Source organism: Puma concolor, chromosome A2 (assembly GCF_028749965.1).
Source record: "Puma concolor isolate L17-30 chromosome A2, mPumCon1.1.hap2, whole genome shotgun sequence".
NCBI lineage: Eukaryota > Metazoa > Chordata > Mammalia > Carnivora > Felidae > Puma > Puma concolor.
In genome coordinates this window covers 90,450,650-90,472,585 of record NC_141668.1, presented here as the reverse complement: position 1 = coordinate 90,472,585, position 21,936 = coordinate 90,450,650, and the positions used below count along the sequence as shown (strand labels likewise).

Genomic DNA, 21,936 nt, shown 5'->3' with positions numbered 1-21,936 from the left:
AGAGGAGACAGAGAATCGGAAATGGGCTGTGTTGATGGTAGTGAGCCTGATGCGGGGCTCCAACTCACAAACCATGAAATCATGGCCTGAGCCCAAGTCAGATGCTCAACCGATTGAGTCACCCAGGCGCCCCTCAGTATAACTTTAAATTGTACAGTGAATAAATAGCACTCAGTCCATTATTACGTGGTGGTAGAAATCAAGCATTTGCAGAACAAAATGATGTTTTCTTTAAGTCACCCTTTAGGGAAAGGCAACTTATTCTGACATTGAGCTATCCTTATTATTCGCTTTGAGGTGAAGCTAACTGGACAGAGACCTGTATACATGCACCAAATCACAAAGACAACAACGGGACAAGGACTCCAAATCAATAAGCACATGTGAAAGCACTTTAAATCTGTAACATGCATTATGAGGTACATCATCCTTCAAATCTAGAAAGGACAACCGTGAGAGGGAATAACTGTGTTTTTAGAAAGCACTGCTCCCTTGTGCAAGATTTTTGTGTTTAGAACATTTTTGCTAACACCAAATAAACTAGTGCGTGTTCTGCCCATAAATCAGGGAGATAAAGAACTCAAGGATGACTGCTTCCCCAGACCGCTTGATTTTCTTTCTGTATAGTTCATAGTTTACAAGCATCACCAGTGATGGTCTAAATATAAAGCTTGCTACACTGTCATTACCTCCTGTAGTATCCTGTAGATACGAATCTATACCTCGATTTGAGGCCCGCTGAAGCACTCAAGAGCCACTACATGAAACAGTAAGCTACATTTCCTAATTCAAGGATGGATTTAGTTTCCAATCAGAAATGGGAACTACAAACAGCAGCCACCCAATTGAAGGTGCCAATGTAAGTCCAAAGTCTTAAAATTAAAAGTTACCTAAAGATAAAACAGCGAAATAAATCTAAGTCTGCAATGAACAGAGGTAGTAAAATTCTATGCCCCAACAACTGGTTTAAAAATCTGGAAGGAAAATTAATATTCCTCTTGAATAATGACTTGCTACTTTTTATTGGCACTCTATCATTTGAACATTTATGTGTCATTCACCAGCCAGTGCTCTATTTTTTTTATTCTAGTCTCTTTGTGTTTCAGAAGACATTTTCTTTTTGAAAAGAAATAGAAGAGCTTTTTCACTACCCAGATAACACATTTCAAATTCAGTTAATTAGGTAACTGTTGAAATCCCTAACTGCAACTTGTTAGGGCCAGTATCATGCCTTCTCTCTGAGAGGAGGAGTCTGAATTCAAATACAATGATTGTGAACAGTTTAATAAAGACCTTTGTAGATGATTTTAGGAGATTCCCCGGACATTTATTTCAGCCTGGAAAATAGCTGAATACATGGAAAGGATGTACTCTCCATTTAACCAAGTAGACAAAAAAAAAAAATTACCTTAGTCATGAACTTTCAGAGAGAGGGAAAAAGAAACTGGAAAAATGCATTTAAATAATAATGGACTCAGAGTCTTAGAAAGGTAAGTATGAAAATCCTGTAGTTCAATTGCATAAACTTCTGGAGTTGAGTCTAGGAGAAAGTCTATGAACTAGACAGCATTAAAAGATGCACGAAATTAGACCCACATGGGAAGCACTGGTATTTGATGTGCTTGAAGTGTCCTGATAAGAGTTCCCCAAAGCAATCTTACCTTTGTTTTCTGCCTTCAGTTCCTCTGCCATCAAGCTGTCTTGTCGGTTACCAAGCACAAATGCCAGAAACGAGAGGATCAGGGCATCCAAAATCCCAATAATGGCCAGGATGTATGCCCAGCGGACTGAACACGCCCCAAGAGTGTACTTGTCTGTCTTTTCTCCACACATCCGTTTGACTTCATCTGAATCCCAGCCATCAGGGAAAATCATACAGCCAAGCACAAGGCAGGCAGCTTGATGAAGAGAGAAAAAGAGAGGGAAAAAAAAAGCAGTTAACATAGATGTTATTTTAGCAAATATTGCTACTGGGTGTCAAAACATTGCTTTAAATTCTTGATTTAAAAACTAGCAAATCTTACCACTGTCCTACCCTGAATGGTTGTATGTGTGTGTTTTTTTCCTGGTTTACTTAAAAACAGCCTAGTATTGCAGTGAAAGGTACGTGAACACTATTTACAGCAAGCCTGAGCATTCTGAGAGAGGTCAAGGTTTGTTGATCTATAAGAAAATACTAAAAAACTTGAATTTTGGTTGCATCTGTGGGAAGGCTTCCATTGCGAATAAGCTGTAAGGAATCAGAACACAGCAGAATGACAATTCAACACTGGCTTTGAAGAGCTAGGACAGCAGCCAGATGAGGGATTAGGATAACATGGAAAATACCAGAGTGTATATTGACTGAGTCACAGTAAAAAAATAATTTTCTATTGCATCCTCCTACACACCCACGTGTGCGTGCGCGCGCGCACACACACACACACACACACACACTCTGAAGTTTCTTGAAACCATGCCTAGTAGATTCAGCACACCATGGTATTTTCTAGCTTCTGTTCTATTTCATTTTTTAAAAGGCTGAAAAATGTTGCAGCATGGTGTGGTACCAGAGATTTTATGGAAATTCAGGAACTTAAGGAGAATACTTATATTTTATTTTCCAAATATCACTGTGGGAATCATATGAATGCTTTTTATAGAGTATGTTACTTTGCAGATTAAAGAAGATTAGTAGCTATTTGTTGCCACTCTTTATATTTAATTGGATTATTTAGGGGTAAGTGAGGATAGTTTTAGATTATACAAAGCTTTCTTAAAAAATTTTTTTTAATGTTTATTCATTTTTGACAGGGAACAAGCAGGGAGGTACAGAGAGAGAGGGAGACACAGAATCTGAAACAGGCTCCAGGCTCTGAGTTGTCGGCACAGAGCCCGATACAGGGCTTGAACCCACAAGCTGTGAGATCATGACCTGAGCTGAAGTCGGATACTTAACAGACTAAGACACCCAGGCGCCCCTAGCTTTCCTTTAAAATATATATTTTTTAATGTTTATTTTTGAGAGGGAGACAGACCACAAGCAGGGGAATGGCAGAGAGAGAGGGAACCACAGAATCCAAAGCAGGCTCCACACTCTGAGTTGTCAGCACAGCCCCCAATGTGGGGCTCAAACTCAAGAACTGTGAGATCACAACCTGAGCTGAAGTCAGATGTTTAACCGACTGAGCCACCAGGCCCCCCTATACAGAGCTTTCTCAACAGGTGTATTCATTCATTACTTCACGAATGTATTCGTTCACTCACTAATTCAAAAAGTACTTATTGATTTTTTATGATGGAGTGCCAGACACAGTTCTTGGTGCTTAGAGATATAGCAATTAGGAAAAGATACATGGCTTATGTTTTATCAGGGAAAGAGGCAAAAAAAAGAGTAACATGCAAATAAAGTAGTCGGTAATTATAGTACTAAGTACATAGTCCTAAGTACTGGGTAGGAAAGAAACAAAGGACTCAGTTAAAGAATAATGGTACATCTCTTGGAGAAGTGGGGATATTTAAGCTGGGACCAAAAACAGACAAGACACTAGACCTGTGCAATTGATGGGAATAATGTTCCAGGCAACAGCATGTGCAAAGGCCTCAGGGTTGGAAAGAGGCCTGGGGTATTTGAGGAGCAAACAGGAGATCAGCCACTGGGATGGAGAACGTGATCATGTTGAGGCTGCAAGGGAGGCAGGATTATGCATCCAGAAAGGTTACTGTTTCTAGGGCATGTCACTTAAAAAGACTGATGGCATTACCAACTTAGAGTTGTGTGATGGTCAAGGCCAAACACTTCGTGCAACTGTCAAAGCTGCTACTTCTTGAACAAACCAGCAGTGGACACCTAATTTCCTATGTTTTTAATAGGAGCATGACTCTACAAGGCAGGTGTGGAGGACACAGAACCCAAAGGGATGACACACAGGGAGACCACCTGGGAGAACTTTGATTTAGGGTTCCTTTTTCTTTTACAGAACAAGATTTCAAAACTTTGGGTCACACTTGATTCCTCTTTTCTTTGCCCCCCCTGTCCCAAATGTTGCCATGCTTCTCTCATCCACGTAGGCACTATCTCTGCATAGGTGTCATCAACACTTCCATACTTTAAGCCTCATATGTCACAGAAGGAAACTAACTTCCTTCCGATTTCGGTTCACCCTCACTCCAATCCAGATCACATGAGACCGCTGAGCCCATCATGCTCAAAACCTATGGTGGCTTCCCACTGGTACTGAAGAACACTCAAACATCTCAGGTACCCAAAGGCTCCATGATCCAGCCCCCACTTACTTTCCCAGCCCCTCTTCCCTTCATAATCTCCATTTCACTTGGGTTGAATGACAGCCGACTTCCTGTCCATGCACCAAGTTTTTGGACCCTTCTCTTTCTTCTTCTACATGGAGTATTTGCTACCACTGTCCTTAAATGTTCCACTCTTCAGTATCTTTCATCGGTCAAGTCAAATGCAATACCTTCCACAAAGCAAGCCATCTCAAATTCTTCTTGACCTATGGTACTGCCCTTCTTGGAACGCCCGAAGCTGTTGACTGTACCTATCAGAGTCCTTGTAGCTTTTTACATTTGTTACTTATTTACAAGTATTATTTCAATTAACAGAGTGTAAGCTTTCTGAGGAAGGAATCTTTGGTTAAGTCACCATATTCATAGCACCTAAAACAGTGCCTTGTAGACCTCTAGCACTAAAATATTTTTGAATGGGAAAGTAAAACGAATGAATAAATCAATTATCACACCTAGACAGTATACTCTAAAATACAGTTTATAGGGGCGCCTGGGTGGCTTAGTCGGTTAAGTGTCTGACTTAGGCTCAGGTCATGATTTCATGGTTAGTGGGTTCGAGCCCTGCATAGGGCTCTCTGCCATCAGCACAGAGCCTGCTTTGGATCCTCTGTCCCCCTCTCTGTCTGCCCCTCCTCCACTTGTGCCCTCTCTCTCAAAAATAAATACACATTAGAAAACAGAAAGGTTTAAAAAATATATAGTTTATAGAATTCAATATCATTACCACCCAATGTCACAAATCTAGTTTAAGACTCATCTTTGAAAGGTGACATTCAACAGAGACACTTTTGTTATGATTAGACAACAGATTCCAAGTACTCAGGAGAACAATTTGAAAAAAGTTGACTATTTCAAAATTCAAATTCCCACTTCTTCTGGAACTCCTAGCATTCCATTCCAACATGCTCTCCGAGGTATTTCTAGCAATAATGATCTGTGTATTTTTTAAAAAGATGTGGTTTCCATTAGCAAAAATTAACTTTACTTGGGAAGACACACAGTGGTTTGAATCCAAACCACAGTTGAGAAAAATCTCTAAAAATGCTATGTTACATGGAAGATTTTAAAGATATTCTCAATTTTTTTCTTACACATTAAATAATGTTTATGTAGGAGTAAATTACTTTCTTATACAGAAAAAATGAAAACCAAATATTTTTCCTTTATGAATGGCAATCACTTAGAGAAGGACACTCTATTATACTACTTAAAGCTCTAGCAAAACTTAATAGAAATCACCAAGTGACACAAGTTTGGGAAGGTTATTAGATATTATAGGACAAGTTCTCCACAACGGGGTATTTGTGGAATAGTGACATCAACAAAGACATCTTTTCTCAAAGTCTTTCTACACTTAAAAGTTTCCATATCTGGAAACTGAGTTACAAATGAGGATAAAAACAATAGAGGCAGAATTAACCAGAAACTAAAACCACATGAGAGTATGAGTGGCAATACATCGCTCCCTATCTTCAAAGCATAGGATTTCCTTAACGCAATGTTGAGAGAAATCTGAGAAGAGAGAGGATACGCAATTGTGTTTCATCTTATGCAATGGCTATTTTGCTCCAAGTTACAAAAATAGAATTTTTGAAATACAATTCTTATTTTCGATAGTCTAAGGGAGTGACTGTTCAGAGAAATCTTAAGACAAAACCAGGCTAACAGGGTTGGGCTCTGGCCTCCTACAGAAAATGTTTAGGTCCCCCCAGCAAGGGTACTCCAGGTATCCTGCAGGCCACAAGGCATTGGGAGATGTACTGGTTGCCTCAACCACTTCTCGCTGGACTTCTCTTAAACATTTGATCTTTTTCTAATTGATGGGTTTTTAAAAATCTGAATGGTTGTATAATAGTAAAAATGAGATCAACTGCATTTAAAAGTTTTTAAATCTTTGTAAGTGAAACTTGAGATAAAAAATAAGTAAAATTTGGATTTTAAAGTTTATTTTGAGAGAAAGGGAGAGAGAGAGAGTGCGCACACGCATGCGCATGGCAGGGGCAAAGAGAGAAGGAGACAGAGAGAATCCCAAGCAGGCTCCATGCTGTCAGTGTGGAGCCCAATGCAGGGCTCAATCTCACGAACTGTGAGATCATGACCTGAGCCAAAAATCAAGAGTCAGATGCTCAATCGACTCAGCCACCCCAGGTGCCCCTAAAATCCAATTAAAAAATTTTTTTTTATTTTTTTTCAACGTTTATTTATTTTTGGGACAGAGAGAGACAGAGCATGAACGGGGGAGGGGCAGAGAGAGAGGGAGACACAGAATCGGAAACAGGCTCCAGGCTCTGAGCCATCAGCCCAGAGCCTGACGCGGGGCTCGAACTCACGGACCGTGAGATCGTGACCTGGCTGAAGTTGGACGCTTAACCGACTGTGCCACCCAGGCGCCCCTAAAAAAATTTTTAATGCTTATTTATTTTTGAGAGAGAGACAGAGCATGAGCAGGGGAAGGAAAGAGAGAGAGGGAGACACAGAATCCATAGCAGGCTCCAGGCTCTGAGCTGCCAGCACAGAGCCCGATGCGGGGCTCAAACCCATGGACCGTGAGATCATGACCCGAGCCAAAGTCAGACACTCAACGGACTGAGCCACCCAGGCGCCCCAAATCCAATTTTTAAATAAAGAAATCCTATCCCTTTGAAAGCTGTGCTTCTAGATGGTCATTACACGATAAAAATTGTACTTTCTGACAATGTATTATCAAAATATACATTTTCTTCTGCCCCTATCCAAATTTCCCCTATTTGGCTATTTTTGAAATGTGAAGTCTCCCCAAAGTTATAGTGTGTTTAGGATTAAATGGAGCCATTAAAATAGTTTAGGCTCTGTTAGTTTCTTTGGAAAGGCATTACTGTGTTTTGCATTAATGAGTGTGTGCTATAATAAATTCTGTTTCCTGGCATCCTATTAATCAGAACCCTATTCACCTGCATGATGTGGATAGCCAGCAGAAACCAACAGCTGTTCCTAATCCAAACTAAGCAGTATCCGTAAGAGCCTAGGCTAATGTCTCAGTCAACGAACGATTAAACACTATTCCTCTTGGTTTTGTAATTATTTCTAATTCTTTACAAATTGATCATCCTATAAGATGAAGCAGCATCACTATACTCAACAGTAGAGAACATAAATCACCAGAACATTTGATTAATTTGGACATGCTATTTCCTGACCACAAGGGATAGTGGAGAATTAGTTCCAATTGGGCTATTATCCCCAAATGGGTTTCTTGGTAGAAAGTCACCTAGGAAATGCCTAGCTGACTCGCAGCTATCTATTCCTTCACTTCAGCAGTGGGTTTTCTGGAAGACTATCAGGGAACATTTTTGAGTGTTAGAAATGAGAGCTCACAAGCTGGAGGTGAGCAGAGAAGGATGCTCTCTGCATGCCGGCATGACACCTTCCAACTTACAACATATAATAAAGGCATCCTTGTGAGGACAGGCCCGTTGATTTCCATTTTAAGCATGTTCCAAATGGTTAGGAAGCATTCACATTCTAAAAGGCCCCTCGGTCTAGAAGCTGATGCCCCACAGTGGGTTCCTCTGAAATAGTACACAAACAGCCAGTGGTTCCCTAGAGCCACTAATTGCTCTGGCAATTTTCTGGCCAAAGAGTTGAATGTAACCTCTGTGAAGGAAACGTCCTTAGAAGAATCTACCAATGTTTTTAATTGGGTCTTTCTCCAAAGGAAAACGAAGCAAGATGAAAAAAGCAACGGGGGGGTGGGTGGGTAAGAGGGAGGTTGTCTATGATTTGGGTCATGTGTACAGGCTGATGCTGCTGGGCCAACTGTCCCGGTCAGGACACTGAATGCTGCGAACCTGAGAACGGCTATTTTTTTGGACAGTAAGAGGAAGACTAAATTCATTCTCTAAAAAGTCTATGCACTGTTGCACAAAAAGCATGATAAATTGCCTCATGTTGCTGAAGCACTCACGGGGAACGTGGTGAAAAACAAACCTGCATCCACTTAACTCTATCAATTATTCAGGCACGCAGTAAGGGAAGGGATTGACGCCAGAGAGCTGCCGCGCCGCGCTCTGCAAGGGGAGCGTTCACCTGACTGTCACTCTAAACACCTGGTAAAGAAGAGGCACGCATCCCCAGCATCTTCATTAGCACACAGCCCGCAAACCGGAACTACCCTATTTACACATCTGGAAAAGCTGTGATGCCTACACCTCAGTCTACCTCTGGAAAACGGAGTTGCTAGGTAATCCGGGACATGAAATACTGCGGTTGACAGTCTGGTGGAGAACAAATGGTCTCCCGATAAATTCTGGTTCTAAATCCAGTGTAATTTTACGAGCATTTCACTTGAGGTCATAGCACGAAAGGTGCAACATCCCCTAGAGAGCGGGGGGGGGGGGGGGGGGTGAAGGGGGGGGAGAGCAGGTGTAAACAAACTCTGGGCTCTCAGAAGGGTCAGACAGTGATGTGTGAGGATGATAAAAGATCCTGTGCTCTGCCTCGACGCTCAGCCCTAATTGCCTGAGTAAAGAGCCACACATCTCTCGGTACTTTGTGCTGAATCAGCTGTGAGCCCCGAGCGTAGCTGAAAGGGGATAATCAGGAGTCTGCCCACACCGGCTCTTAGGAGCAACACAGCGGAGAAACAACTTTCATGGAATATGATACAAGAGGAAACACACTTAAATGGTACAACATCACTTGCTAATTTACCCAAATGTTGAGGCTTAATAGCGAAGTATAATGCAAATCAGAATTTAGAACGTAAAAATACAATGCTGTTCTGATCTCTAGAACGTTTGCTAGGCAGTTTTCTTTTATGTTTTTTACATTTATTTATTTTTGAGAGACAGAGACAGAGCACGAGTGGGGGAGGGGCAGAGAAAGAGAAGGAGACACAGAATCCGAAGAAGGCTCCAGGCTCCGAGCTGTCAGCACAGAGCCCGACGCAGGGCTTGAACTCACAAACAGTGAGATCATGACCTGAGCTGAAGTCGGATGCTTAACTGACTGAGCCACCCAGGTGTCCCTAGACAGCTTTTGATACAGATCTTGGATCCAATCAAATTTCTTAAACTCCTGATAGTGACACAGTTAATAATACTACATCTCATAACAATAGCTAATAATTCTTGACACTCCCCTTGAGTGGGGTACACAGCATATCATTTCATCATTTCAATTCTCAAAGCCAAGAGAAACAGGAGAGCACATATTCCTGGCTTTTCCAGTTTCCACAAAGAGGGATTTTTCTCGAAAAGCCCTTGGCCACTTATCCCACTTCTCATTCCTCTCTATGGAGATGGAGGGATTTCCCCGAGGGAACCTGGGCATAGTGGCCCAGCCCCTTCCTGACCTTACCTTAGGAGCTGCTGGCCTACATGAGGCCTGTGTTCCACTCCTCTGTGCTGGCGATTTCACACAGGGCGGGCCTGATTCTCCACTGCTGTCTCGGAGTAGGAAGGTAAGAAGGCCTCATTTTGGGGAAGCAACATAGAAAGTCCTTTTGGTTAAGACACCCAGAGCCATCTCTTCAACCCAATCTTTCTCATGATAAAGGAGATATTTTGGTTTCCTGCTGCCAATTCTCTCTCTCAGGGGGTTCAGAGCTTAGGAGGGCCTCCCAGTTCAGAGACTGGAAGCCTTGATTAGAGGACAAGCATGGCTGGGTTGTGGTGAGGACGCTCGTGTCCTCACAGCATGGAAAGAAACCTAGCCTGCTCTCTGCCCCTTCTTATACAGGCACTAATTATCCATGAGGGTTCCACACTCATGACCTAATCACCTCCTTAAAGGCCCCACCTCTTAATACTATCACAGTAGGATTAGGTTTTCAGCCTCTGAATCTTGGGAAAACATACAAATCCAGTCCAGGGGCATCTGGGTGGTTCAGCTGGTTAAGCGGTGGACTCTTGATGGTGGCTCAGGTCATGATCTCATGGTTTGTGAAACTGAGCCCCATGTTGGGTTCTGTGGACAGCACAGAGCCTGCTTGGGATTCTCTCTCTCCCTCTCTCTGCCCCTCCCCCATGCATGCTCTCTCAAAATAAATAAACGTCAAAAAAAATCCAGTCCATTGCAGAGGGGGGGTCAGAGGGCTTTCATGCAATGCTTATCTGTCAACCCCAACATTATTTGTTTATTTATTTTTTATATATGAGGAAGTGGAGGCACATAAATTTCAAACAGCTTGCTGAAGGTCATACAAAGCCCATGAGTGGGACAACCAGATTTGAATCAGACAGTCTAGCTTTGGAATTTATGCTTTTAATCCCAACTATACTATTACCTTTTACTTGTCAACAACAGTGATGCACATGAAATCACTTTAGAATATTGGTTTTGGTGCTAAGAATACTTAGAGAATCTTGGCAGTGCTTAACATGGTGTTTATAATTAGACATTTATTCTTTGAGGACAAGAGCCACTACCAAAAGGATGCTTAGAAACTGTGAGCTTTTATATGTATAGATATTTCTGTTGTTTACACTACTTTTTCACCTAATCAGTACTTCATCTGCTATGTAGTGCCAAGATCATTAGAGTAATTATAAAATCTAAATGCGTGGAATGGGAATGAATGTGGTTTTACTGCACAAATACACATATATCTGGATTTATACACATTTCACAAGAAAATCTGCCCTTAGTTTTTGGCTTGATATTTTAAGTTGGCTATGTGTCAGCCAAACATTTTTATATGTTCTTTAAGTGCTTATATTCCTTTTGAGATTTTATATATATATATATATATATACATACACATATATGACTATGAATATATATGTACCTTTTTAATTTATACATGGTTACTTATATGTAAGATAATATCTGCTTTGAGAAAAAAATAAAGGTATAATTCAATTAGGTTCTTTTTAAGTTTTTGTGTAGCTTCTTTGGATTTCAGTGGACACATTTTTTAAAAAAAGTTTACTTATTTATTTTGAGAGAGAAAGAGAGAACACAAGTGGGGAAGGGGCAGAGAGAGAGAGAGAGAGAGAGAGAGAGAGAATCCCAGGCAGGCTCCACACTGAGCCAACACATGGCTCAATCCCATGACCTGAGCTGAAATCAAGAGTTGGATGTTCAACTGACTGAGCCACCCAGGAGCCCCTCGATAGGGGCTGTTTTAAGGAACATTTCAATAAACAAAACTGATAGTGCTGGTAGGTCACAAACAGGTCTGAAATTGTTTTTGTTTCTTTGTTTGCAGGAGAGCCCTTGACTCAGGCAACATTTTCTTTTTTTTTTTTTTTTTTTTCAACGTTTTTATTTATTTTTGGGACAGGGAAAGACAGAGCATGAACAGGGGAGGGGCAGAGAGAGAGGGAGACACAGAATCGGAAACAGGCTCCAGGCTCTGAGCCATCAGCCCAGAGCCTGACGCGGGGCTCGAACTCACGGACCGCGAGATCGTGACCTGGCTGAAGTCGGACGCCTAACCGACTGCGCCACCCAGGCGCCCCTCAGGCAACATTTTCATGTGCTAAAATCTACACTGCATTTCAGACACAGGGTCTGAAGACAAGATTATCTTTCTCCATGGCCCTATGAACAGAGAGCCCTTTGTGGTACACCTATCACCAACCTCCCAACAAAATCCGCTTGAGCTAGGATAACTCCCCAAACAAGGCAACACAGACTAGTAACTACCCAGCCAGCAGTTTTCCTTGTGGCTCGTTGTGCCATGGCTATTTTATCTATAAAACAAGGAGCCCAGTCTAGATCACTGAACGTTTCCTGCTACTTACCTTATATTATTCATATATAGGACTAAATTTGTACTCATTTGATGCTCGATACCTATATATATTATGGGAAATAATGGGCTTGTAGAAATGCTTTACCAACTGACCCAACGTCTTCCTGCGTAGCAGGTGGAAGGAAGGGGCACCCTAGCTCTCCACCCTGATTCATCACGGAGCTTACAGAAAGTCGCTGTTGGCTAGAATTGGACAAGGTCAGGTGTCTTATGCCAACTGGCTACTGGTATTTCATTTCTCAGTACAAGGGGTAACTTTAGAAGCAACTAAATTCCTTCTCAACGAGGATGAGCTCTCCTAACCCTGCTGGACCTCCTCAAAACCTCCTGGAGTGCCCGTTTCTACACACTTTCTTGTAGGAGAATTTGGCACCAGTCCAGCTTTATGGTGGCGAGCTTTTCTTCTACACAGCTTGCTCACTTTTTTATGTTTACGTTTTTTTCAATTTTAGTACAGTTGGCATATAATATTAGTCTCAGGTGTACAACATAGCGATTTGACATTAATGTATATTATAAAATGCTCACCTTGATAAGTGTAATTACCATCTGTCACCATACACAGATATTCAGTATTACTGACTATATTTCCTATGCTGTACTTTATATTCCCATGACTCATTTATTTTATAACCAAAAGTTTGTATATCTTAGTCCCCTTTTCCCATTTCACCCATCCCCCTCACCCACCTCCACTCTGGCAACCACCAGTTTGTTCTTTGTATTTATGAATTTGCTCACTTTTATTCTCCTGAAGTAACAATTTAATGCTTTAAAAACTACAAATGGCAAAAATTAATTGTTCAAAGGAAACGCGTGGAAGAACTAAATATTGCATACTAAAAATGTCGGAAGTGGAACCAAGCTCAAGAAAGATGAATGCCACTCCAACCATCCTTCGTATGGAAGGATCTTACTTCCAAGGCGGGGCGGGGATAAGATGTGCACATTTGCACATGTCTAACAGGCTCCCAGCCTATGCTTTTTCATAGTTTAGTTGCTCAACTATCCATTATCTATCTATCTATCTCTCTGTCTATCTATCTATCTAACATCTACCTACCTTTATCTCTATATATATCCCTCTGCACCAGTACTGGTCCTTAAACAGTTAAAGAACAGCTGTATAAAGCTATAGAGTGCTGTCAGTGTCTTTCCAGAAAAAGGACTCATAATATCATTCAGGACAGACATGATCTAGACTAGGAACTGAACTCAACATGCTGAATCAGAAAAATACACAGTCAAGAATTCTTTATCCAACAAGGCTGTCATTTAAAATAGAGGAGAGATAAAGAGTTTCCCAGACAACAACTAAAGGAGGTCGTGACCACTAAACCAGCCCTGTAAGAAATTTTAAGGGGGACTCTTTGAGTGGAGAAAAGACCAAACAAAACTAAAAAGACCAAAAGCAACAAAGACAAGAAAGGACCAGAAGAAAGCACCAGAAACACCAATTCTACAGGCAACACGATGGCACTAAGTTCATATCTTTCAGTACTCACTCTAAATGTCAATGGACTAAACATGCCAATCCAAAGATATACGGTATCAGAATGGATAAGAAAACAAGACCCACATATGTATATACTGCTAAATTTTATACCTAAAGACACCTGCAGATTGAAAGTAAGGGGATAGAGAACCATCTATCATGCTAATGGTGGTCAAAAGAAAGCTGAAGTAGCCATACTTATATCAGACAAACTACATTTTAAAATAAAGACTATAACAACAGATGAGGGGCATTATATCATAATTAAGGGGTCTATCCACCAAGAAGAGCTAACAATTGTGAATATTTATGCCCCATATAACACCCAAATATATAAATCGGTAAATCACAAACATAAAGAAACTCATTGATAATAATACCATAATAGTAGGGCACTTCAACACCCCACTTACAGCAATGCACAGATCATCTAAGCAGAAAATCAACAAGGAAACAACGGCTTTGAATGATACACTGGACCAGATGGACTTAACATATATATTCAGAACCTTTCATCCTAAAGCGGCAGAATACACCTTCTTGAGTGCACATAGAACATTCTCCAGAATAGATCGTATACTGGGTCACAAATCAGCCCTCAATAAATAGAAAAAGATTGAGACATACCTTGCATATTTTCAGACCACAATGCTATGAGACTCTAAATCAACCAAAAGAAAAAAATTTGGAAAGACTATCAACACTTGGAGATTAAAGAACATCCTACTAAAGAATGAATAGTTAACGAAGAAATTAAAGAGGAAATGAAAAGTACATGGAAGCCAATGAAAATAAAAACATGCCAGCTGAAACACCTCTGGGATGCAGCAAAGATGGTCATAAGAGGGAAGTATATACCAATCCAGGTCTCCCTAAAGAAGGAAGAAAGGTCTCAAATACCCAACCTAACCTAACACCAAAAGATCTGGAAAAAGAACAGCAAATAAAGCCCAAAACCAGCAGAAGAAGGGAAATAGTAAAGCTTATGCAGAAATCAATGATATCGGGAAAAAAAAAAACCAGTAGAACTAATCAATGAAACCAGGAGCTGGTTCTTTGAAAGAATTAACAAAGTTGATAAACCTCTAGCCAGATTAATCAAAAAGAAAAAGGAAAGGACCCAAATAAATAAAATCATGAATGAAAGAGATCACAACCAATAATACAACAGAAATAAAAACAATAATAAGAGAATATTATGAGCAATTATATGCCAATAAAATGGGTAATCTGGAAGAAATGGACAAATTCCTAGAAACGTATGAACTACCAAAACTGAAACAGGAAGAAATAGAAATTTTGAACAGACCCATAACCAGTAAAGAAATTGAATCAGTAATCAAAAATCTCCCAAGAAACAAGAATTCAGGGCCAGATGGCTTTCCAGGGGATTTCTACCAAACATTTAAAGAAGAATTAACACCTATTCTTTTGAAGCTGTTCCAAAAAATAGAGATGGAAGGAAAACTTCCAAACTCATTCTATGGGGTCAGCATTACCTTGAATCCAACACCAAAGACCCCACTAAAAAGAATTACAGACCAATTTCCCTGCTGAACACGGATCCAACATTTCTCAACAAGATACTAGCCAACCAGATCTAACAATACATTAAAAGAATTATTCACCATGACCAAGTGGGATTTATTCCTGGGATGCAGGGCTGGTTTAATATCTGCAAATCAATCAATGTGATACATCACATTAATAAAAGAGAAGATAAGAACCACATGATCCTCTCAATAGATGCCGAAAAAGTATTTGACAAAATGTAAAAATAGACAAAATGCAAAAAAAGAAGGACAGCATCCTTTCTTGAGAAAAACCCTTAAGAAAGTAGGGATAGAAGGATCATACCTGATGATCATAAAGGCCACATATGAAAGAACCACCGCTAATATCATCCTCAATGGGGAAAAACTGAGAGCTTCCCCCTAAGGTTAGAAACATGACAGGGGTGTCTACTCTCACCACTGTGTTATTCAACATAGTGCTGAAAGTCCTAGCCTCAACAATCAGACAACACGAATCCAAAAAAAAAAAAAAAAAGCCTCCAAGGGGGAAGTCAAACTATTGCTCTTTGCAGATGACATGATACTACATGAGGAAAACCCAAAAGACTCCACCACAAAACTTCTGGAACTGATCCATGAAGTCAGCAAAGTTGCAGGATATAAAATCAATGTACAGCAATCAGTTGCATTTCTATACACCAAAAGTGAAGCAGCAGAAAGAGAAATCAAGGAATCAATCCCATTTACAATTGCACCAAAACCCATAAAATACTTGGGAATAAACCTCACCAAAGAGATGAAAAATCTATACGCTGAAAGCTATAGAAAGCTTATGAAAGAAATTGAAGAAGACACACAAAAAATGGAAAAACATTCCATGCTCATGGATTGGAAGAATAAATATTGTTGAAATGTTGATACTACTCAAAGTAATCTACATATATAAAGCAATCCCTATCAAAATAACACTAGCATTCTTCAGAGAGCTAGAACAAACACTCCTAAGATTTGTATGGAACCAGAAAAGACTCCGAATAGCCAAAGCAATTCTGAAAAAGAAAACCAAAGCTGGAGGCATCACAATTCTGGACTTCAAGCTGTATTACAAAGCTGTAATCACAACAGTATATTACTAGTACAAGAACAGACACATAGGTCAATGGAATAGAATAGAGAACCCAGAAATGGACCTGCAAAAATGACCAACTAATCTTTGACAAAGCAGGAAAGAATATCCAATGGAAGAAACACAGTCTCTTCAGCAAATGGTGTTGGGAAAACTGGACAGCGACATGCAGAAGAATGAACCTGGACCAGTTTCTTACACCATACACAAAAATACACTCAAAATGGATGAAAGACCTAAACATAAGACAGGATGCCATCAAAATCCTAGAGCAGAAGACAAGCAACAACCTCTCTGACTTTGGCCACGGCAACTTCTTACTTCACATGTCTCTGAAGGCGAGGGAAACAAAAACAAAAATGAACTACTGGGACCTCATCAAAATAAAAGCTCTGCACAGTGAGGCAAACAATCAACCAAACTAAAGACAACCGATGGACTGGGAGGAGAGATTAGCAAACAACATATGGGATAAAGGGTTAGTATCCAAAATCTATAGAGAAGTTACCAAACTCAACATCCAAAAAAACAAATAATCCAGTGAAGAAGTGGGCAAAAGACATGAATAGACACTTTTCCAAAGAAGACATCCAAATGGCTATTGGACACATGAAAAGATGCTCAACATCACTCATATCAGGGAAATACAAATCAAAACCACAATGAGATACCACCTCACACCTGTCAGAAAGGCTAAAATTAACAACTCAGGCAACAACAGATATTGGCGAAGATGCAGAGAAAGATGAACCCTTTTGCACTGCTGGTGGGAATGCAAACTGGTGCAGCAACTCTAGAAAACATTGTGGAGGTTCCTCAAGAAATTAAAAATAGAACTACCCTATGATCCAGGAATTGCACGACTAGGTATTTATCCAAAGGATACACAAGTGCTGATTCGAAGGGGCACATGAACCCCAATGTTTACAGCAGCACTATCAACAATAGCCAAAGTATTGAAAGAGCCAAAATGTCCATTCACTGATGAATGGATAAAGAAGATGTAGTATATATACACAATGGAATATTACTGAGCAATAAAAAAAGAATGAAATGTTCCCATTTGCGAAAATGTGGATGGAACTAGAGTGTATTATGCTAAATGAAATAAGTCAGAGAAAGACAAATACCATATACTTTCATTCATATGTGGAATTTAAGATACAAAATAGATGACCATAAGGGAAAGGAAGTAAAATAATATAAAAACAGAGAGGGAGACAAACCGTAAGACTCTTAAATACAGAGAACAAACAGGGTTGCTGGCGGGGTGTTGGGTGGGGGGATGGGCTAAGTGGGTGATGGGCATTAAGGAGGGCACTTGTCAGGATGAGCACTGAGTGTTATGTAAGTGATGAACCACTAAATTCTATTCCTGAAATCATTATTACACTATATGTTACCTTAGATTTAAATTTTAAAAAATAAAGAGAAAAAAAGAGAGATAAAGAAAAATAAGGGCAGAACAGCATGATGGGGCTCTGGATGACAAAATCTTCAAGCTGACTGTTCCTTACATCTATTCTGCTCCTCTTTAGTGTCACTTCTGCCCTCCCATCCCCTAGCCCCTCAGATGCTTAAGATAAAGGTTATGTGGACTCAGAAGGACTGATTTATGACATCTAAAACAAACACACAAAAAATCTAATGAAAAAGACAACTGTGGCAAATTGTTTGAATTCCCTTTTTTTCCCCCTCTTTATTTCGTGCTCCCTTTCCCCATCAGATTTTCCTTCACATCTGTTTTTAGGCTTCCATCCTCTTTGCTACTCCTTCCAAATAATTTATTCAGACTATGGAAAAGAAAAAAATGGAGATATGCTAGGCTTCAACTGATCTATGGCAAAGTCTTCTGGTAATTTATGTATTTATAGAGAATGCTGCTACTTCAGAACAAGAAACTTCCCAGAGAGATGGAATTGGAATTGGCAGTAGGTATCAAAAAAAGTGTAGGACAAAAACCAGGTCAAAAGAGGGGAAAAGAAGTCAGGGTGTTAAATGTTTTGTCAAAAGATTTTCACACATCTTTCAACTTCAAATTCTGAAAGCAGTAGCCAAAAGTTTATAGATAAAACCTTGACCAGTATGACATTTGAACAATGCTTGAATCAGAACAATGACTTCCCTTGACTAAAATGAAATTTAACCCAGTCCTCACCTGTCAGTGAAATGCCCAGAAGGTAGTTTTGTGCTTTGAACTTGGGTGCTACAGAGTGGCCCCAGGCAGGGCTGAATATAACTTCTAGAACCTGAGCAGGAGTGTGGGCTTTTGGCTTTTGCCCTTGGGGATCTTTCCTCCCTTCAGGGCTCTGTACTTGCACCGTTTATCCACAGGCTCCAGTTTCCTTCTTGGCATTAAAAAAAAAAAAAAAAAAAAATCTGTGGTTCTGCTGTGATTCATTTGCTACTCTCATAATTGAGGCTGGGGTTTGCCGATGGCATTATAGTACTGTGATGATCTACAACATTTTACTTTCTGGGATGATGGCCATGTGAATTACTGATAGACTCTGCTAGTTAGAAACTTTCAATAGTGATAGGATGGTACACTTGTTCCAGTATGTTTCACTAAAGAGTTTCCTTGTTCTTCTTTTATTTATGTATTTTTTTTACCACTATCTGAATCTAGAATACCAGTTACCTGTTTGCCCAGACAGAGTAGGAGATATTAGTTCTCGTTGGAGACAAGTATGTGACCTTGGGCAGAACTTATAATTTCTTCTTCTTCTTTTTTTAATGTCTATTTTACCTTTGAGAGAGAGCACAAGCAGGGTGGGGGAGGGCAGCGAGAGAGGGAGACAGGATCTAAAGCAGGCTCCGAGCTGACAGCAGAGATTCTGATGTGGGGATCAGACTCACAAACCGCGAGATCAGACGTGAGGTGAAGTCGGACTCAACCGACTGAGCCACCTAGGCTCCCTAGCTTACAATTTGTGAATGGAAATTGAGAACAGTCTAAAATGGCCATGATCCAGGGTTTGGGTCTGGTCCCTATCTTTATTTGTGCTCAGCCCTAGTGAGTAAAGAGAAGATGAATACACATTTCCCACCCTGCAACATTGCCTGCTTCCCTTCTTCAAGGTATTATTTGTATTCTTCAAAGAGAAGTCGATTTTTATATATAAAATAAATATCCTTTGGGACAAATTATGGTTTTGTTGATTCTAGAGTCAATTGCAATCTAAACGTTCCCTTATCCATAATGTTTATTTATTTTCTATTTTTACTGCAACAAATCACCACCGCAGACTTAGTGGCTTAAAACAACACAAATGTATTATAATACGGTAGATCAGAATTCTGACATGGTCTGACTGGGCTAAAGTCAAGGTGTTGTAGGGCTGCATTTGATTCTGGAGGCTCTAGGGGACAATTTCCTCTCTTCCAGCTTCAAGAGACTGCCGGCATGCCTTGGTTTATGGCGTCTTTCCATCTTCAAGGTCAGCAATAACAAATTGAGTCCCTTTCACGTACCATCTCTTTGATCCTCTCATTTGCTTCTTCTGCTTCCAGTTTTAAGAATTCATGTGGGGGGCACCTGGATGGCTCAGTTGGTTAAGTGTTCGACTTGGGCTCGGGTCATGATCTCACGATTCATGAGTTCAAGCCCCATATCGGGCTCTCTGCTGTCAGCACAGAACCTGCTTCAAATCCTCCTTCTCCCTCTCTCTCTTCCCCTCCCCTGCTCGCTCTCCTTCTCTTTCAAAAAAAAAAAAAAAAAAAAGTGAAAAAAGAATCCATGTGATTAGATTAGGCCAACCTGGATAGTCTCCCCATCAGAAGGTCAGCTGATCAGCAAACTTAACTGTGTCCATAACCTTAATTCCCCATTTCCATATAACCTAACATATTCACAGGTTCCGGGGGCTAGTGTGTGGACATCTTTGGTAGACATTGTTCTACCTACCTACCTAATGTTATACACAGTTAGTGTGTTATAATCTTGTTTCTGTTTTCTGATCTGTAGTTACTGGGGTCCACATCGAGGCACAGAAAGTCCATCGTAGATCTAGTGTATGGGATAAACCCTGAGCACCTGTGCCTCCCAAGCCTGGCCTTCCATGGGTCACTGATGGTTTTTCTCAGTGTATGACATGGTTCTGTCTGGTTTCCCGATTAGCTTTATTGTTTCTTGTTGGGACCAACATTTGATCTTTTTTTTTTTAAGTTTATTTATTTATTTGAGGGGCACCTGGGTGGCTCAGTCGTCTGACTGAGCCAAGCATCCGACTTTTGGCTCAGGTCATGATCTCATAGTTCTGGGTTCGAGCCCGCATTGGGCTCTGTGCCGACAGCTCAGAGCCTGGAGCCTGTTTCAGATTCTGTGTCTCCCTCTCTCTCTGCCCCTCCCCTGCTCATGCTCAGTCTCTCTCTGTCTCAAAAATAAATAACACATAAAAAAAATTAAGTTTATTTATTTATTTGAGAGAGAGAGAGACAGCATGAGTGAGGGAGGGGCAGAGAAAAAGAGAGAGAGAGAATACTAAGCAAGCACCATGCTGCCAGCGCAGAGCCTGATGCAGGGCTGGAACCACGTAACTGACAGATCATGACCTGAGTGGAAACCAAGAGTCAGATGCTTAACAGACTAAGCCACCCAGGTGCCCCGGATCTTATTTTGAGTCTGCTTGTCTGGAGTTCTGATATTTTGCTTGGCTCTGGCTGTGTAAATTGTTTTTCTTAAGCCCTTAAAGCAAGCCTGAGTTATGTCACAAGAAGGTAGATCACCTTGACCAAAGCAAGCAATGTTTAGAAAGGCCTGAATTTGGGGGCTTTCTTGCTGCAGGACCCAACCCACTGCTTGCCCACCATCTGCCTTGGATATTACCCCCAGCTTGAATCAAGCCTAAGTTTGGAATCCTTTGAGCCACTGGCTATTCCCAGTGGTGGTTCAGTGTAAGATCAGTTCTGCTTGTCCCAATTTTCTCCCTTTCAGCACTGGCTTCCTGTTGGGGTTACAGCATGCTCTCTGAGTAAACCCATCTAAACTGCAGCCAACAAGGCCATCTCCACAGCTTCAGTCCTGCAGAGGCTGTCATCAAAGACTGCACTGTCTCCATTCTTTCTTAAAATGTGAGTGATCAACCTGCAAAACTCTGATGTCTGCAGACAGAGCTAAATAAAAGTTTCCTGAAACTTTTGCCACATGATACATTAGGAAGTTTGAATAAGAGTGCCTATTCATTCTGTCCCTTTATCTCTAGGTACTAATGCACTCAACTCAGGTGTGGCCCACACACCTCTGAAGTGTGTTCACAAAGACAGGCAACATATTGGAGGCCCAGAGGTAACTGCATGGAGTTAGTTATAGGTCTATGTGCAGGATGAGCTCTGTATCTCATTTCTTACCCATTATCCCACGTGATCAGTGCTGATCTCTGGACACTAATGATACTATTTTTCTATAAAGCCAGAGTCATCATCTAGGCTTCTGAGAGTTCAGAATCCCCACTGAAATGAGCAGTTGGAGCAATTTTGAAGAAAATAAAAGGATTTGTCAGGGAAATTGGAGCAAAAGCCTGTAGTGCCTTCATTTTCCTAAAGTATTCTGAGAATGTAAAAATAATAGCAAACCATATTGAATACTTGTACCAGGCACTCTCTTATATGAATCAACTCATTTAAACTTCATTACCCCACTATGAAATAGGTACTATTATTACCCCCATTTTATAAAAAATGAAACAAGAAGGGAGATCTTAAGTAACTTGAAAAATGTCACAGGTAGTAAGTAAGGTGCCAGGATTGACACCTTAGAGTCTGACTGCTGTTCCAT

At 40.6% G+C, this 21,936-nt stretch overlaps 1 protein-coding gene across 3 annotated transcripts in view; it reads right to left on the bottom strand.

Annotated features, from left to right (window-relative positions):
• Window positions 1-21,936, bottom strand: part of LHFPL3 (LHFPL tetraspan subfamily member 3) — a 575,393-nt gene that overhangs the window by 175,718 nt on the left and 377,739 nt on the right. For all 3 annotated transcript variants that reach the window (XM_086696885.1, XM_086696884.1, XM_025929806.2), the window contains exon 2: window positions 1,662-1,898. In XM_086696885.1, coding sequence (XP_086553011.1) covers window positions 1,662-1,898 — 237 coding nt within the window. The remainder of the gene's footprint in view (window positions 1-1,661; window positions 1,899-21,936) is intronic.